At 39.2% G+C, this 19727-nt stretch overlaps 1 protein-coding gene across 8 annotated transcripts in view; it reads left to right on the top strand.

Moving 5' to 3' along the window:
- tns1b (tensin 1b) overlaps positions 1-19727 on the top strand; it is a 188262-nt gene that overhangs the window by 2874 nt on the left and 165661 nt on the right. The window contains exon 1 of one of the 8 annotated variants that reach the window (XM_063888458.1): positions 17960-18094. The exons of the other annotated variants lie outside the window; for them this stretch is intronic. Coding sequence (XP_063744528.1) covers positions 18080-18094 — 15 coding nt within the window. The 5' untranslated portion in view covers positions 17960-18079. Of the gene's footprint in view, positions 1-17959; positions 18095-19727 lie in introns of those variants that run through there. 8 annotated transcript variants of the gene reach the window in all.

The raw sequence follows: 19727 nt of genomic DNA, 5'->3' as shown, positions 1-19727 counted from the left end.
GAAAAACAAACCTAGAAAGGCTCAAATGTCTATAACATTTTGGCCATTGTCCCAAGAGGCTAAATCGCCTTCAGACCGATAGCTGATGGGTACCAAAATGGATCACTTTTAATCTGTTTTTTACCCACATGATAGGTTGCTTGGGTTTTAAAATCAACCAAGGACATGGGCAGCTGGTAGTTTATTGGCGATTGTGTAAATACATATGGACCACTATAATATCTCATATGGCTATTTATTTGTATTGACATTTGGACACATGCTTTTATTGCATTTTCCTATCTGGTCTATTTCACAATCTTTACCTAATAGCCACTAAATACCATACAAGTAACTCCTGGATGTGTATCCCTGGTCTACATGCCCAGCACACAGAAATATACTGTATATTACCTAGTATAATTCCTGTGCTCCTAGGAAGTAACACCAAAAGAGACACTTCTAGACATCTTGGAGGACTTTTCCCAGATATGCTTAGTTTTCCGGTGGCACAGACCAACAACTGGCACTGAGGCGTGCAGGGCTGTGGGCACAGGGAGAGCTGTGGGAAATGAATGCCCTGACTTCAGCCAGGAGAGCTGTGGTTGAAGGAATGAAGTGGTGCTAAAGTGTTGAAAATAGTTGCTCAAGTGAAGTTGCCAAGTGTCGGAGAAGCTAAGTATTTCCACTCACACAGATTTCAGAAGGAACTTGAGCATTTGGAGCTGTTTCTTTCAGTTCTATAGAATGAGACACAGTCCATGTTGACAGAATCTAGATCAATCAATTTCCAAACACTATAAAGTTCCACGGTTTATGTTGAAAGCAGTGCTTCTTGTGTTGAACGATTATTTTCCTTGGCAAATGCTTTGCTCTCCCTAGCGTTTATTTTTGAATACCTTTGTTTTTTTCATGCTGATGTTTTTGTCGAAAGATTGCTCAGGTGCAGAGAAGTGGCTTCTTGTGGTAATTGCTCCTTGTGTTTGTGTGATGCTTGTGGTTTATTTCTGAGATGAAGAAGAGAGAGCTGGCCTTCTCCTGTCAGCGGCGCTCAGGGAGGCCCCCAGTGCAGAACTTTGAAGAGCGATAACAATCGACCAGAAAAATAAAACCCTCATATAAAACGAAAGTACACAGCCAAGACTTTGAACCAGATGAGGGGCTCTTGAATAGGTTTCTGAAGAATGTGCACTGTTTATTTTGCATCTAGGGGCTATTGTATAATGGCAGTACATGGGCTGACAGACAGTATACACCGAAGAACAGAACATGACTAGACTGAATGGCATTAAATGAAGATGATGCATTATACTGGTCGACTGGAACATCTGGAAACCAGGTCCGGTCCAACTTGGAGGATCCTTTACAGAAACAATAGATTTGCAACTTTAAGGTGAATAACATTTGAAAATTATAATTGTCCTCATAGTCTTAAGTAGCTTTTCATAGATAATGTAACTTTTCTTCCAGTTGTGTGTGGGTTTTCTTTTTGTATGATCAAACTCCTAACCACCGCAAATAAGACCTCAAGCAGCCACTCCCAGCACATTAGCTCAGGTTTAAAAGCTTTTGTTGTCTAAAAACCAACATAACAACTATACAGGTGTTGGCTGTTGCTAGCTAGCAAATTATGCAACACTTTCCTACAGTTTCTTTCACTTGTACAGCTGAGGAACTTTGTGTCTATTTAGAAGTCTACAACAGCAACAACGGCAGTTATTCCAAAACGGTGTAACTCAGTATTCAATAGCATCGCTAAAAGATGATTTTTCCTCGGGAGTGGAGTTTTTTCAGCCTACTGTGCGTGTCACTAAAGCAGCAACATTGTGAACATAAGACTGTGTTGAAATGTACTCGAGGAGAGCTAGTTAACATTAGCTGTAGTTAGCTGTCCTGTTAGCTGTTAGCCGTTAGCTGTTAGCTGTTAGCCGTTAACAGCAAAGGGGGCAGCACAGTCCTGCTTAGCTAAATAACAGAGCTAACTGTTTACTTAATTCCATTAGTCTGTGTTGCTACCCCATTTTTACTTCTGAAGCACCATAAATATTATTTAATAAGGTTGTAGTGAATTTAGAATTCTGGGATATTTCTTTTCCCTTTAAAAAAAAATGTAAATAACTTTTGCACAAATGCACATTTGATCAGGAGATCAGGCCCTGTTGTTCATGTTTCCTCATTTCAACCTGTAAGTTGGTATTAAGTAAGTTTTGAAAATATATATGATGTATAAACAATGTAATTTAATGATTTAAATAAAGGTTTTGCATAAACACTATACAAAAGAGCTTCTTATGCTCGATATAACAGATGCACATGATGGTATCAACCATTATACAGCCATATTACCCTATGTAGGACAGGTATCTGTACCCTAATGGGATTCAAGTAACTCCCCATCCTCACAAAAACAAATCCTTTATTTCAGTTTGATGCCTGTCAGGTCCACCTCTCTATCCCACCAAAGTGTCAGGCCGCGGGCGGGGGCTTTCCTGAGATTTAAAGATTTTTGATAAAGGTATGCAGTGAACTGAAAGTTACCTGCCGCCCCATATTGCATTCCAATGGATGCTTTAGCTGTGGGGAAACAGTGCGTCCTCTGTGCTGTGTCTCTGGGGAGGCCTATCATTTCACTCCTACCTGCCGGCGCTGACCCGCACATGGGCTGCAGAACAAGACCCTCTCTGTGTGTTCCTCTGTGGAAAGGTGCCCAGTGTGTGCTTGACCCCGGAGAGTGTTGTGATTCCTTGGCTAGGTTAACCCCTGTCATTCTACCCTTTAATGCCCATGCACACAGGAATTTAACCTATTGCGGATATTCTGCATTTGATTTCAGAGTAGGACACTTCTTTAAATAGACCCATTCTTTACAGACTGGGCAGAATATGCTGCACCGGATTTGTCTTGACATTGATTTCAAAGATTTCAAAGGCAGTGTCTGTGTTGTTGTACCTGCATTTGTCTGTCTTGATGTGGTAAGCCTCTCCCATATGCGGCTACCAGCTGGTAAAACCAGCTCGGACCTGCAAATATTAGTATACTCTAGTACTCTGCATACTTCCCAGAATCCTCCCAGTAATTGGATAATTTTATCCAGTTACTTAATGGGAAACATGTGCACAGCAATCAGGAAAGTAAAAAGAAGAACAACATGAAGAAAACCAAGACACAAGAAAAGAAAATCAATGATCAGAGGGTTTCTAAATCTACTTTAGAAACTTCAGATGCATTCATGATTTGGCTATTGAGGTATACATATGCTAAAGTGTGAAAGATTATGAAGAAAGGAAACGTTTATGGCCATTAAGCTTACAATGGTAAAGTGTCAGGCTTTACTTTTAGTCTATAACACCTTTGCACAATATAAATGTAAATTGAAGTTGAATTATGCTACACAAGAAATAAATCAAACTTTCTTTTTTCACGATGCATGGAGGAAGTAAATGACTCACGGTTTTATAAAATGTTGATATTTTGATTGCATAAACTTTAAATTATTACTGTAGTATACATTGCATTTTGAGTAATAATCTGGTTTTCACAATTAATGTCTTTATTAATACTAAAACAACACTGTGTTATTCTAAAATTAAACAACTTTTACATAATCCGATGTCCCCCTGGAATTAATAACCTAAATTGTTTCTTATTCTGGTACAACAGAGAATAGTTCTGTATCTTTTATCAGATGGCAAAAAGGCGTAGAAGTTATAGTTTTGATGGGTATTGTTTTTTAATATCCTTTGGGCTCCACAGGGTCACCTCTGCCGTTAAGACCAGTAGTTTATCGTAAACCAGTTATCAAACCAAACCAAATACCTCACCTCCATGGCAGAGTTATTATGCTTGGTAAAGGTTATTTCAGTTCTTTAAGATTCATAAATTACAATTCAAACAATCTAATGCAAGCCTTGATCACATACATTGAAATATTTCCGTTTTCTGTTCAGAGCTCATCAGATGTTAGTTTTAATGAGCTCTAAGATAATGACCTAGAAATCTCATCCATTTAGTATGCAACTTCGTATTCAAAATGCTGTCCAGGAATGTAGATGTGTGTTATTCAAGATATCTTTTAGCCTGAGCCAACAGCAAGCATGGCATGGTCCGATAATTTGAGCCTTTTCATCCATTTTGGAAGTCAACGCCTTCACTTTCAAATCCTTGTGGTGAGAGGATGTGTGAATCCGATGAGCGGATATTTCTTTTCCAAACATCCTTTCAAGACATTACTCGTTTGGTGATGCGTAACGTTGCCAACAAAGCCCGTGGAACCAGAAGATAATGGAACACAAAAGGCGTCCATTGAGCTTCTTAAAGTGTTTTAATTCACTTGGCAATGCACAGTGGATAGAATGACCGTCAGAATGATAGATTAAGCCACAGGGTAACTGTATTTTCCGCCAGAGTCACGGTTGTGTGCCCCTTTTCTTGGAATGTAAAGCAGAGGCCTGACTTCCACCTCTTCCTCAGACCTTGTGGCATCGGTGCGACATAATACACTCCGCTAGCCCTATACCATGCAGCCTCTATGGCTTTGTGCACCCATGAATGTGGCCTTTATGCTGCAGTTTTGTTGATATTTCTCAACGTGTGGGGGGATTTTCTTGTCTTCTCCCTAATACTTGGCAAGGCGATGTGGCATTTGCTCTTGGCAACGTCGAGATCCCACAAAGTCTCACTCTAGGGGCCTTTGTAGCCATTCACAAGACTTCCGAGTGATGGACAGGGAGCTCGGGCTCTCCCAGGTCGCATCCCTTTCGCCTCAAAATGCGTCTTTGTGACTCTTCTCTTTTCCTGGGGTCTTTTTCACCAAGGTCGGATGCCACAGGGCTCCAAGGGTAATTACTGTGACTTTGGAGCAGAAGTTAGACTGGGCTACCCAGGTCGCCCAATCATGTTTTCATCGTCGGGAGAATGTTTTTCTTTTGGGACGTAATAAATCCCCCCTTTGACATGCAGCATTTACTCTGAATACACACAGGAAGAAAGACCCCTGTTTTTTCTTTTCTTTCCCTCTCTCTATTTTCACTTTGTAACAAGCTGAGGCAGATCATTGTTGCTAGTTCGACCTCACTGCTTTTTTAGAAGGATAGGTTTGCACACTTACACATTCCGCTGTGGTGGAATTTCACAGGTATTTGCACTGGAATTTGGTTTCTCACTGGCCTGGGGGGGAAAATGTAATGAGCATAATGAATTTTAACCATAACTTGCCTGATGAACATATAGAACATGTAGTTCCCTGTCATTTTTGGGAAGTAAAGGCATCGTTGACAGATTATAAGAGTCAGGTTTGGGGATTAATGGATGACATGTAACAGGATTACGTAATCAGAATACAAACAAAGGTAACTGCTGGTTTTTCTAGAAAAATATAGTATGAGGGCACTGATCTTATATAAAAGATATATAACATGACGCCCGTATAAAAGATGGCGCCTCAGACGTAAACAATAACGCAATGTAGGAGTTCCATAATAACAAAGCTGTCTATGCTGCCTGATGGTCTATTTTACATGATTTTCATTCTTTGGAGATATTTTTGGAGGCCTTTTGGTATGAGGGCGCACTCCGAAAGTAAGAGGGCGCAGCGCGTATTTCAGATTACTGTACTACGTCTCTAAAAATATGTTGATTCCTAGCAGGTTTACAGTGTTAGTAAAAACCTAAAAAGAGCATATAGTGTGTGTAGTAAAGGATCAGAGGTTCTCTCTCCTCTGTCAGCTGTTCTGTTCTGTAGGCTGATACTTTAAGTGTGAATCTATACGCCTACTGCCTGAATCTGCTTTATGGTTTCCACTTTCTTTGGTTCATTAGTTCTGTTTTTAATCAGCAGGTGAACCTATATGTTCATAAAATACTGTGTGTGAGTTTAACTGTGTGTGTTAAACTGTCATCTCAGATTTCTGCTTTTATGTGCTCATGTGTTTCATTGTTGGGGTACAGGCTGCTACCCGAATATGCTTCATGAAAGCCAGGCTTTCCTATTAATGAAATCTCTCCGCAGGGGCACATTTTTATCCTAAATATCTTGGTTTCTTATTTTCTAAGGTCACATTTTTCTATTGTGTTACATAATACACTCGAGTCAAAAACATTTGATTTATATTTTGTTTATCTTGTATTTTTTGCATTTCATTTCACATTGAGGTAATCTAGACGTAAAGGAAAGTCATCAGGTTGCATTACTTTTATATTTTGATACTTAGATTACGTTACTTTTAAATGTTTTACTGGTAACTATTTACTGTAACTGAATACATTTGAAAGTAACCTTTCCAACCCTGATAACTGTTTTTGGAATATCCCAGCTCTTACAAAAAAAGCTATTCCTGTGTCCCCAGAGCTTTGCCGACAACGCAGAGGGAGACAACAGTTGATTGTTCTGTCTTATGGTATTATTAGTAGAACATGAGTAGAAACTCAATAGCCCCCCCATAAAAAAAACCCAGCACATGTCCCACGTTCCCGTCCTGATCCCTGTTAACGAGGGTGGGTGTGTCCCGACCTATGCACCCGGCACAGGAATCTTTAATTAAATCACACTCTTGGACCCGATTGTGCACACATGTTGCACGCGACTGAAATCCTACACAAGCGACACCAACGTTCCAAACATTTCTGTATCATATTCACGACTGGTACTTTATTTACGGTATCCCCAAGGCTGTTTAACACTATTGCTGGAAATATACTGATTCTATTTTACTCTCACATGTATATAAGGCGATAAAATGATATGTAACATCAGATGAAAGGTATTTGTGTACAGATTTAGTTAGACATAGACAGCCATCCCTGTAATACATCTTAATACATCATTATATTATGGGCTGGCCTGCTTTATAAATGGCACTGGGTTTATAGGCTAAGATTGAACCATGGTTTGCTCTTTCAATGTAAGCCTAACGAGGATGATTTCTTTTCACTTTTAATTAGACTTTCAGAAGTACAATGGTTTCATGGTAAATTGCTGCAACAAGTTTTGTGGTATAAAAGTTGGCGGTAAACATATAATGTAAATTTGTTCATTTACAGCGCTGGCTCTTCTACTTTCCTCTTCGACTTCCTTTTCAACTCGCCAAAAATAAACTATGAACATTTTATCCCATTGTAACCCTACTTACCAATCTATACAACATGGTATAGAGGTACTAAATGATATCCCAGTATAAAAAATAGTTTCAACTTCTTTTAAATGTTTGTCAAGTAGGTTTTCTATACATTTCATTTGGTGGAAATGGTGCACAAAATAAACAAAGAAATGTAATAAATTTAAAATAAATAAAACAATGACAAAAATCAAGAAATACAGTAAGAACATAAAAAAGTAAAATAAAAACGTGTTAACTATATCTCATTTAAATTAAATAGGGAAAAGAAGACAAGGACAATAAAAATAAGAAAAGTTACTGCACCAATATAGATATGATATCTGATACAAAATGAAAGCAACAAATTAAATTCTAATTAAAAGCAACTACAAAATACATATAAAATATGAGAAAATTACAATCAAAATATAACAAAAATACTTTAAGAACATGAAAAGCTCTCAACAAGAAAACTACAATAAAAATATCATTACAATTAACATATATAAATTCATTCTGAAAAATGAAAGCTGTAGAAGAAAATTGTTATAAAAAAATGAAACATAAATGAATATAAAAACAGTATTTCTAATACGTCTGAATTAAAATGAGCTGTGCAAAACAGTTTGGAACATCCACGTTAAAAACACTGACAAGATAAGCAGCCAGTGGGATTGAATACCAGCAGTAATAGGGCACTGAGCATAAAAGCTTTTAGTCGTAGCACAGAGCTTCTTAGGTTCGACATGGACTTTCCCAGACTACAAGAATAGCAGATTGGATTACCTAAATTGAGGGGTTTTACCCTTCAAGCCTACTATTCTTTTTTACATTAAAGTTGTCATAAAAGGTCTGAGAACATAATCTGCTACGTCTTTGCCTTCTGCGTGCCTGTGTGCCGTGGCAAGCCTTCATGGCATGACTCTGTAAATAGCCTGAATACCTCCACATCATTGTATTGTGTTGTCAATGACTGTGTACAGAGGCTGATATTTCCATGGGTGTTCATTGATGCACGTAAGGACATACAGCTCTTTAAAAAATTCCATATTTGGATTGTAAAAAGTATTTTATCCCAACATAATGTTAATGAAATAAAAGGATATTTTTCCCACTAAGCTTTATCTGGAAAGTTTGGGCTCTCTCATCTGAGATAACAGTAATGGATTCAACAGGCTGTAGCTAGATAGAGCCTTAAACAGTATTAGATGAAAGCGAACACGCCGTTTAATGGCTGCCTTATCACTGAGCAGCTGCCTGCATTGCAACACTGTTACTTATCACTGGATAACATTCCTTCCTCTGCACTTTCACTGTTGTGGCACATACTTGGGATCTCTTTGTCATTTTGTGTGATTGTCTTGTGTCTTACGTTACCACTAAGCTCCACTGTAGCCAATCCTTTCACACCTGCCAAGTGCATTTTTAAATAACACTGAGATTAGCATTCACAGGACACCATATAGTTGCCAAACAAAGGGCCATGGCAATCATTCTAATTTCCCCAAAATAACCTAAGCTTTCATAAAGTTTTGGATTGCTTTTGTGTATTTGTTCATGGCAGGAAAGAGGTTTTAAATAATAATACTTAACTAGAAATATTCTGATGTTATGCATTAATGCTTCTTGACTTGTTATCTACATGTTAAACATTTGCTTTAAGATTCAAATCTGAAATATGTCTTGTATTAAAGCACATCATTTCCATACGTTTTTTTCCAAAACACCCAATTATATTTTAAACAGCTAAACAATGCAGCGATTTATAAACTTTAAAAAAGAAAAGGTTTGTTTCATGGCTGTAGAGAGTGCGAGATCCCCATCAAGAAGCGGTTTCATCATTTATTCGGTCATTAACAATAGAGTAGTGCAGTGATGTCGTATTTTGTAGGCCGACCCGGAAGTTAGCTGGCAAGGTCTCCCTCGACAAAAAAAAAACCACAATGGGATTCCCCTACTGGATTTCAGTATACTGCAGAATAATTGTGGCCAACACACGTTTATGATACTTAAACGTTTTGTTCAGCAGGATAATCTCCACATATTAACACCGCTTTGTGATTTTTGAAGAGTTAATGTCGACCCCGCTAAGATAAAGTCAGACTCGTGTTGGCATTATGACGTTTAATAGTTTCATTTAGACACTTACTTGCAGTGGTCGTTTTTATGACAAATGAAAACTTTGGACATTCGCAAGTATTTACAACTGTTATATCGTAGAACAAACCGTGAAAGCTTGTGTTAACCACAGACATTATACCAAACTTCTGACCACTAACCAGTTTAATAAACCATTGACTCAAGTAATATACAGATTTGGACTCATTACTGACCACTCTATCTATGGGTTCTTCATTAACCAAATGTTAATACATAGTTGGGTCTAATATTTTCAGATGTCTTTCAAAAATGAAAATAGTTGATGAAGCCAACGAAGGAGTGCCACACTAGAGGTGTTCATAGGCCCAAATCTGAAAATGATCCAATCACAATCAGACCTAAATTAGTGCTCTTAAAAATAGCACGGTTGGTTGAATTATAAATAACGGAATATGAAGCCAGCTGTTTATGATACAAACAGCTTTTTGAAATCACATTTTCTCTCTCTTTTCCCTCTTGAATAACAAGCTAATGTTAAAGGAAGAAACCAAGGGTCTAACCAAACAGACAGCTTGACCTCTGTGCAAAGTTTGTTGTTTTAGAGTGGCAGTTCAAGTTTTGAATGAAACATGATGGCCTTAGTCTGAGATTAATAAGACCCAAAGACTACTACTGTTCTGACTTGTCAAAGTTTTGCAACACTTAATGTTGAAGATTAAGTTGTAATCTTTCTGATATTTTCATAAACGGTAGGCTAAATCCAACAATCATACTTGATTTATGGCTTAACAAATATCCAATAACTATTTGTAAATCCCATTTGGTACACATCCAGCTAAAATACCAGCCGTACTTTAAGCCTCATAGATCCTTTGTTGTAGGTAAGTCTGCAAAAATCAAACACATCAGGGTGACAGAAAGTTGTTTGCTTCACATTCTCCAAGAGGCTGGCCAAACATTTGCATTTCCACAACTCTTTCATCTGCCGGGGAAAACCACGTGATAGTGTTTGCTCGATGTCTGGGTTGATCTCTGCCATTTTGACTGGGGACATGAAAAGAATAAGGAAGATTGTGAAGACATTCCTTCTTTCAAACTGCGGCTTGTAGCCAAAACAACGACTTAGTTCTCTCTTTCATCTAATGGCATCTGTCTAGAACACACCAGCTCCTGTAAAGTAGTTCATAACTCTTAACATTAAGCTAAGACCTTAAAGATATCGTCCCTTTTAACCAGCAGATGGAGACACTGCCAATGACTTTTACTTCCTTTTTAAAAGAGGATTTTTTTTGCATATCATGAATGTCTATAGACATCATAATTATTGCTACATAAAGTTGTTTTTTAAGTTATGCATTACTTAGGATCATCTGGGGTTTGTTTCTTGCTTTGTATATGTGTGTTGCCGTAGTCCCCTATCCCTCTTTACCAGTGCTGCGATTACTTTTCCAATGGTAACGTATGCCAACCACAAAACAACCCATCCACCAACTGTCATTACATTTTTATTTAAATGCTGCTCAACTCTGATTGGTTCAGCCCCACACCCCACCTTTTACAACTCAACCCACCAATGCGCCATTGAATAGCGCTCAGTTCTTAGAAATTACCAAAACTTTCCCAACTTTCATTTAGGACCATGTTGCCAATCGGAAAAAGCTGCAGTTCAGGGTCTTTTGCAACGCCGTTTTTTATAGTCTATCATTATTTTAGCCATTCATGGTGACAGGGACAAGTAAGAAAAGACAGCTGGTATAAATTACTCAAGCTTTCTGTCCTAGCATTTCATCAGGGGGCTTGCATGTGACACAAAATGACAGTAAAGTGAGTCTTTCAATGGTGGTTGTTTATTTTCTGATTTATGATGTTCCAAGTGTCTCATGTATCTCATAAAAAAAAAAAAAATGTTACTACGTTATAAAATCTACTGAAAGAAAAGACCCTTTTCTTCGGAAGTACTGAATGATTGCAAAGTAAACACAGTTAAAAGCTTCCATGCCGCGGCGATGGTTGTGTAATGTCCCGTGGCTCTCCCGCAACAAGGTCCGTTTCTGAGAAGTTAATTCAATTAAAGCAGACAAAAGGCCACTGGCACCAATAAAGTTTGGGTGAAATGTGAAGCGATGGACACACACACACGCACGCACCGAACACACACACACACACACACACACACACACACACACACACACACACACACACACACACACACACACACACACACACACACACACACACACACACACACACACACACACACACACACAGTCTTGTAGCCAGTCAAGCGTGATTGACATTTGCATAATGCACGGCTAGTGGGCAGGCTCACCATCACCATGGGTTACAGTGTGTGCCGTGAAGAACTTCAGCTCCATGTTTAGTGGGTGTATCGTGTCTGAAGCTGACAGGCGGTGTGTCCTCACTAACACCCCCACACACAGACTTTTGTGTTACTATACTAGTAAAGACCCTGCTTGCTTCCTTACACCAATAAACCCCTAACTTGACCCTCTGCTCTACCAGCTTTATCTGAAGTTAAAGTTAGCATAAACTTGGATAAAAAGTCTTTGTCATAAATCCAAATGCCATAATCATTATAATTTCAGAGCCCCCTCAGAGCAACTTGAACCTGATCGCCTAAAAACGATGGTTACGTACAACGAAACTGCATTGCTAATTACCTTTTGAGGGTTAGGGTTTATTTTGATCCATATTAAATTTGATTTTGACATATCATAAATACGTTTCCAGTCAGAGTAAGCACAAGTTCAGGAAGTAAAGGGGAAACCAGGAATGAGGAGACCACTTTTTGTTCCCTGGGTTGTACCAAAATTCCTTGACATAATTTATTGTGCGAACAATAGCTAAGAATTTTAATAAACATACTTATTTTAAGCCAAACCAAAGAGTTTTAGTGAACCCAATTAAGTATTTTAGCGCCTAAACTTATTAAATTATCTTTTTACCCTTTGTGTTTTTCTTTAATTTCGCAACATTAACAACATATCGTATTTAAACGCCAAAGGTATTCTGGGTTAAATATAATTATTTTAAAACATAATGGAGAATGCAGTTTATGGTAGTGTAAGATGCTCAAAGAACAGAGCTTTTTCTTCACATTGTGACTGCATAACCATGCTGTTAATGATCAATTGTGCGACTTTAGTGGGTCTGATATAAATAAAGTAGTTAATGGAGAGTGGCACCTCAAGGATGAGTTGGATTCCTCCATCTGAATTGGTGTTTGTTTCAACAAATTTCAACATGACATAATTTCCTCTTCTGTTAATGTGTTACTAAAACTCCAAACCTGTTACCCATGCAAGATCAAGCTAGCCTTCTATGACTTTGAGTACAATCACATGCGAAACATGAGAAACGCCTCCATTAGACACATTCTTGACCACCTTCTAAAGTTCCCATTATTCATTTCTGAAAGGGGCCAGAAATGCCTCCCAGAAATCCTCACTTGAGAAGTATTTATTGAACTTGGAGCATACCTTAGGGAAGATTTAGTCATTTTAAAGTCATCTGTCCAGGAGAGATATTTTCTTGTCTGCTTTGTTTTATTTATTGCCAAAAAATAACTAAACCTGGATCAATTGCAAAATGAATGCCTTGAGCTTTCTATTCCCTCATAAATGAGAATGAAAGAAACTAATAGTTTTTGATCTGAGCTTTGATGCAGTTGTTTAAACTTGTTTTGCACTCATTCATTTTTTACCAAATTTCGTCTGTCTTTACAAGTCAACACTGGAGGACTGTATACAAAAAACATACATCTTCAGGGATTATTTCTCTATCGTTCTTTGAAATCTGCCTGCACTATTTGACAGACTACATTTGTTGCACATATGGAATGTATAGACTTTATGCACTCCCAGGACAGTAAAATGTGTTTCTTGGAAATAGTCGAAGAGATGATTGAACCCACCCTATGTTCAGCTAAATATGTGTTTTAGGGACTTTGTGAGAAGTTTGGGTTCATTCGAGGAGCCATTGCCATGTTCACAGCCTGGCTAGCTTTAGTCATGTTCTAGCTCTATAGTCAGATGTTTCTTAAAATGATCCTGACATTCAGTGATGGTGGGGAAAAGAAACCAGCAGGGGGCAGTCAGTGTTGGGATTTGTTGGTGCCGCAAGCCTGAAACTGTCATCTGTTCTGAAGAAACGACTTGCTGTTGTGTGATGTTCATGTGGTTCAAGTGTGAGGTCATGAAACATGCGCCTCCAATTTAATGCCATGCATCTGCCTTATCCCCTGCACACATGGCAGGGAGGAGTATTAACACAACACACACACACACATTTCAGACACTCCTTTGGCAGCAGCGTTCACCGAGGCCTCACTCATGGCGTAGCACTTTGAGGAGCGATAACAATCGGCCAGAAAGTAAAACCCCCCATGTTTAAACCTAAGCACACAACGTGCACTTTGATCCATCTGAGGGGGGGTTTGGGAGGCTCTAGGAAGAATGAGCCCCATATGGTTTGGGCCCAGGGCTTTCACAGTGTTTACAATACAGACACGGTCAGGATCCCTTTATCTACACATGTGGACAGAAAACTCAACTTGCTTGTAACAGTCATTAATTGTATTCTTATTATTGGTTTCTAGTTGTTACCCATTGTTAATCACTAGGGATATTTTTAGCTTTTTTATGATCTTTTTCCCAATCACTTTGGTTTTGTAATGCAAGTAGCATACGTTAATGTATTGTGGGTTTTATTTTTAGTTTTAAAAAAGTTCAATAAGTAAGTATAGTATAAACAGTAAAAACAATACAATGAGTTAGACCCATTAAAACCACTATTTTTTAACCCATGGCCATTACGGCATAAAAGCTTGTATTATATCAGGCTTTTAATATAGAGCGCTGGCATTGCTGATTCATTATGGTGCCATTGATACAATGCAATAAAATCAATGTAGTTGCTTATCATTGACAAATGGAACAGTGGCATACTGCAAACATTGGCAGTGAAATGGTTTGAATTCTAAAAATGGATAAAAGGTTGGTAGGACATGGACAGAATTGGGTCAACCCAGTGAATGTGGAAAATAATAAATGATCATCTCATGGCAGTTTCTGACGTGGACTAAGTGAGGCACTATAGAATATGTAAAAGCACTTAGTATCATTTTGAAAATGAAGTCTGTTTATTCATAAATACTCATAGATAAAGACATTCACAAAATGTATGTATATTAATAGAAATGGTAGAACTTAAATACATTGGTTTCACTGGACACGGATGTTTTGAATGGATTTTAAGTGATTTTTTAATGATGAATATTTGTGGAAGGATTGATTTCTGTGAAATTTTAAAACGTGTGTTCTTGTGTGTGTGCTGCTAATAAGCCCCTGTCTGAGGGAAGCAGGCTGCCGGTGTGTCTCCACCAAAGTCAACATCACTTCTTTCTTCAGAAGCTTGTAAAAGTCGTGTTGAGAGGAGAGTAAACTGGATCGTGTTCCTTACCCTGCATGCTCTGCTTCCTGCGTGTCTTCTTCAGCTGGCTCATGGACGAGTGGCAATGAATCTGTCAGGTCTCGAGGTGGTCCCCTTTAAGAGCCTTTTTAAAAAACAATGCAGACGCCTGTTTTGCTGGGAGTATATTGGTGAGGAGACCCTTCACCTGAGCTCCCATTACCCCGGGGTTAAGCTTCATTCAACAGTTTTGTAGTTGGGAAAATGCAAAAAGTAAAAAAAAGTTCTGAACCATAACATTATCTCCAAATAAATTATGTTATCAATATACAGGTAGATCAGTGCAGAAAGCAGAACAAATGCAGCAGCCAATTTTCTTTAATATATTTCAGATAAATCCGAGTTGTTTTAGAGTGGTAAAATAGCGTTTCTCCTCCGAGGTGAGCGGCCAACATGGCAGACTTTGGTGAAGGTGCACATCGGAGCACGTAGGTATACGTACAGCGCCAGACAGATTACTGTAAAAATGTTTGGGTACAATCACCAATATGCACCAACGTGGTTGAGCACTGTACACACAATATTAAAAGTCAGTTCATAGTGATCAGAACATTAGAGGTGAATTTACTTTTTATTTGTTTGAGTTAACACAACCCATTTTCTTTAAAGAACTTCTAATGTTCAGTCTTACGCAGCGTACACGCGGTTCCGTTGTGTTGACGCTTGCCAGTGGGCAAGTCTGGCGCTTGGGGTTAACCAGAGACATTTTCTATGGCGCTGGGGTTAACGCAACCAACAACCAATCACATTAATCTTCCACCCCGGACATACATACACGCGGTTTGATTGGCTAGCGCTTGTACTGGTCTATTTGCATACGCGGGATTTGATTGATTGCCGCTTCCGTTGACGCTTGCAACGTTGAACTTTTCTCAACTTTCACTGCGAGCAACGCAGCCGAAGCGAAGCAACAGAACCACAATGCAGTCAGCAAAACTTGATGTCACCAAATTCAAAGTGAATGGGAAGGTGCGTCAATTGTCAATGCACCGGAACCGTGTGGACGAACCGTTACAGTGTAAGCATCAAGTTCAAGTTCAAGTTACTTTATTTATGCCCAGAGGTAGATTTTGTTTGCAGTAGTAGAGTCCTCATACACACATATGGGAAAGGGATAAAAGATGCACATATCACACATCATTCAACTTACAAATACAATAATAAATAAATAAATAAAAACACCTGTGCAAAATATATCTATGACTTATTCCTCAGTGTAATGGCTGCAGGGACAAAACTGTGTTTGTGTCTATTTGTTCTGCACCTAGGGATTAAACACCTACGCCCAGAAGGGAGAAGCTGAAACTCTGTGTGTAGTGGATGGGAACTATCGTTTAAAATGGAACCAGTTATGCGCTGTAACTGTTTTCTGTAAAGGGTCTCCACGTTGAGCTGTGGCTCACCGATCAGCCTGCTAGACCACTTCACTATTTGATTGAGTGAGTTTTTATTTTTTTTCTGCTAGTGCAAATGATAAGACTGATTCAATAAAAGCATGGTAAAAGAGGGTCATGATGGATTTGTCAATGTGGAAACGGCTCAGTTTCCTCAAACAGAACAGGCGCTGATGCCCCTTCTTACACACAGCCTCACAGCTTGCTTGAAAAGTGAGTTTTGAGTCTATTATCGTCCCCAGGTATTTATAAGACTGCACACATTGAATAGTTTGATCTTTGATTGATGTGATTTCTTGTGTCTGGATTGTTTTTCTACAATCAATGAGCATGTCCTTTGTTTTGGCTATATTTAGTTGAAGGTGGGACGCCTTACACCATTCAACAAAGTCTCTGATGACTGGACCATGACCCGTTTCACTGTCTTGGAGCAGGCTAACAATTACTGAGTCATCTGCATATTTAATTATGGTTCTGTTGTCCCACCTGCTCTGGCACATATTCGTGTACAGGATGTAAAAGAGAGGTGAGAGTATGCATCCTTGTGGGGAGCCAGTGGACGAGCAGACTTTGTCAGAGAGACTGCCATTTACTCTCACTCTTTGCGTTCTGTTTGTTAAAAAGTTAAGGATCCAGCCTACCAGGTTATTGCTCAGGTCAAACTGTTCTAGCAGCCTTGTGGTTAAAATATGGGGTTGGATTGTGTTAAAAGCAGAGGAAAAGTCAACAAATAAAAGTCTGGCATGGGAACCACTATTATCCAAATGCTTAAAAAGTAAATTAAGTAAAGTGACTGCGGCATCTTCCACGCCCCTACGGGGTCTATAAGCAAACTGCTGAGGGTCAAGTGAATGCTCCGTTTTCCTTAATATTTCAGACCTCACCAATTTCTCAGAAGTTTTCATTACAATCGATGTGAGTGCCACTGGTCTAAAGTCATTGAGGGTTTTGGGTGTGTTGGACTTGGGAACAGGGATAATCACAGCATCCTTCCAGACCTCAGGTACTAATTGTGCCTCTAAAGATTTGTTAAAAATATAATGGAAAGGAGTTTGCACAGGTTTTGAGTATGCGCCCGCAGATGTTGTCTGGACCATGACTTTTGTTAACTCTTATGGAGAGGAAGGCTTTGAGCACTTCTTTTTGTCCTATGTTAAAGTGTTCAGCGTCTATAAGCTGGTTACTCAAATTGTAGATGTCATTGCTAAAATCAAAAGTATTAAAACGATTGTAAAATTGGTTGAGAGAGCTGGCTAGCTCCGCATACACCGGGGGCGGCAGTAGCTCAGTCTGCTGGGACTTGGCGTGGGGTTCCAAAAGGTTGCCGGTTCAAGTGTTGATCGGACAAAAGTACAAGGCGTGGACTTGTGCCTGGAGAGCTGCCAGTTCAGCTTCCTTGGTGTCTTTGGGCAAGGCACCAAACCCCTATCTGCTCCCTGGTGCCGTAAAACATGGTAGCCTATTTGCTTTGACACTTCGCCAAACAAAATGTGCGCAGGACCTTTGTGTATAGGTCCTGCGCATGTGTGTATTTGTACTCTGTATATTAATACTAACATAGTCAATGTTGGATGTTGGTTGTGGAAAAAATAAGGTAGCTTCTTTTTTTTTAAAGCACTTTTTCTTTAAAGTGTGGTGTTCTGCTGAGAGTCACAACTCAATTGTCATCAAAAGCAGGTCCACTGTTTATGACTTTTACTCTGACCTTGGCTAAGGGAACTACAAATCTCAGCGAGCAAACAACAGCTCCTGCTATTCTCACTTTCCATGCTATGATCTCCTGACACTGGCTTTCCATAGTGTGTCTGTGTGCGCGTTTCCTCTCCTCCTGCTAACAATGCAGCTCAGGAAGTGTGTGTCAGGATAAGGGCCAGACTGCTAGGCTCTTTTTGGCCAGTGCATCCAACTTTGAGGGACAATAACATTGGTCTTGTTAATCCCACAAAAGCTGGTTCAGTGTTGAAGAAAGCTGTGGATCTGTGAAAGGGAATTACTGCCCCAGGTGTCTTCAAAGAGACTGTGATGTCCCTCTGGCTGGTGAGTGTTGTTGCAACATGTCGTTTTGAACTGTGGGTGGTCAGGGATTCGCTCTCATGTCCACATGTCCGTCCAACCCGAGACGCAAAATGTTGAGGCTTAGCCCAAAACCTGTGCTGGGGGTTTGACTTGATTTTGGTTATAAATAGGCATTGCTACAATAAATGTTACTTCAAACCACTTTCCAAGGACAGATTGAGATAGATTTGCTTCACCTTTTTTCAGTTTTTTCTCCTTTCAAACCTTTTTTTTATCAGGTTTTGTCTAGCTAAGCTTAAATATTGATAAATGTGACTGTCCTTTTATTTATATGCTTTGAATATCATCATTGATAAGATATGATGCTGTAGATCTGCTATATTACCACTACTACCTTGTGAATTGATTTTAACATGTTGATTCCTTTAGTTTTAATGTTAATATACTAGGTTATGTATTATGTTGCTGGTCCCTAAAATTGTGGGCTTAAAATGTGCTGGTTGTTAATATTTTTTAAATCGATGATTTATAAAGCGTTAAAAGTAACAAAATGTTTGATGAGATTCATTCATTACTTTCTACAGTATATTCAATTCAACGAAATATTGAACCTCAAGCAAGGACCTTCATACTTATCCTTAACCTCTGAGATTTTGTCATATTGATGGTCAATGCTCCAAAAATGCCATATAAGGCTATCTGTTCAGCCCCACACTGTATGTCAGCGCTTTGCTGAGTCAGACATTAAGAGGGAATGAATGTGCATGAAGTAAGACTCTTTCTTGGTAAAAACACCTGAAAACGTGAAGCAGATTATGTCTCACACATAAACCACCCTGTGTGTTTGTTTATAAGGCTGGACCCAAACCCAACTCTGAGGCAGTGGGTGTCCATTTCCGAACAACTACTGAAATGTAATTTTGTGCCAAAATATTTCAATAAATAGCAAATTGGTGAGTCATAAAGACGATATGGTGTTAGCGTTTATCGACAAATTACAAGCACCTGTCCGAAGCCATCAAACCGTTCTTTCAACCCAAACCCACTGCTGGCCAAAAGGACCATGGTTTGACACCGACCAAACAAAATGTGCGCAGGACCGTGGTAAGGTCTGCATTGTTATATGTCACTGGTATTGAAGAAAATCACTGTGGATGGTTTTGAAAAAAATGGAAGACATAAAGCCACTTTTTCTTGAAGTGTGGTGTTCCTGCGAGACTCACCACTCAGTGTCAAAAGATCCACTGTGTAGAACTTTCCCAGAACCTCAGGGGACCTATAATCTCAGCGAGCTACAAAGTACAGGCTACCTCATTTCAACTAATCTCCTGCCAGGACTTTCCTGTGTTCTTTGCGACGTGTCCCCCCTGCTAACCAGTGCATGTCCAGGCCGTCTGAAGATAAGGGCAGACTGCATTTGGATGATCCAATTGAGGGAGTAATGTCATTGGTCTGTAAACCCAAAAAGCTTTTGTGAAAAACAAGCGTGGATTGGAGAGGGAATAAATGCCCAGGTTGCTTCAAAGAACTGATCCATACCTACATGTGGAAGCATGGCGTTGGAAACTTGGTGCGTTGGGCTGCTTCTCTGTCAAAGGTCCAACGATGACCGCAAATGTATAGGCTTAGCAAAACTGAATGGGGTTTGCGTTTT

The sequence above is a fragment of the Eleginops maclovinus genome, chromosome 7, assembly GCF_036324505.1.
Source record: "Eleginops maclovinus isolate JMC-PN-2008 ecotype Puerto Natales chromosome 7, JC_Emac_rtc_rv5, whole genome shotgun sequence".
NCBI lineage: Eukaryota > Metazoa > Chordata > Actinopteri > Perciformes > Eleginopidae > Eleginops > Eleginops maclovinus.
The sequence above is the reverse complement of the archived record's forward strand: the minus strand, read 5'-3'. Positions and strand labels throughout refer to the sequence as shown.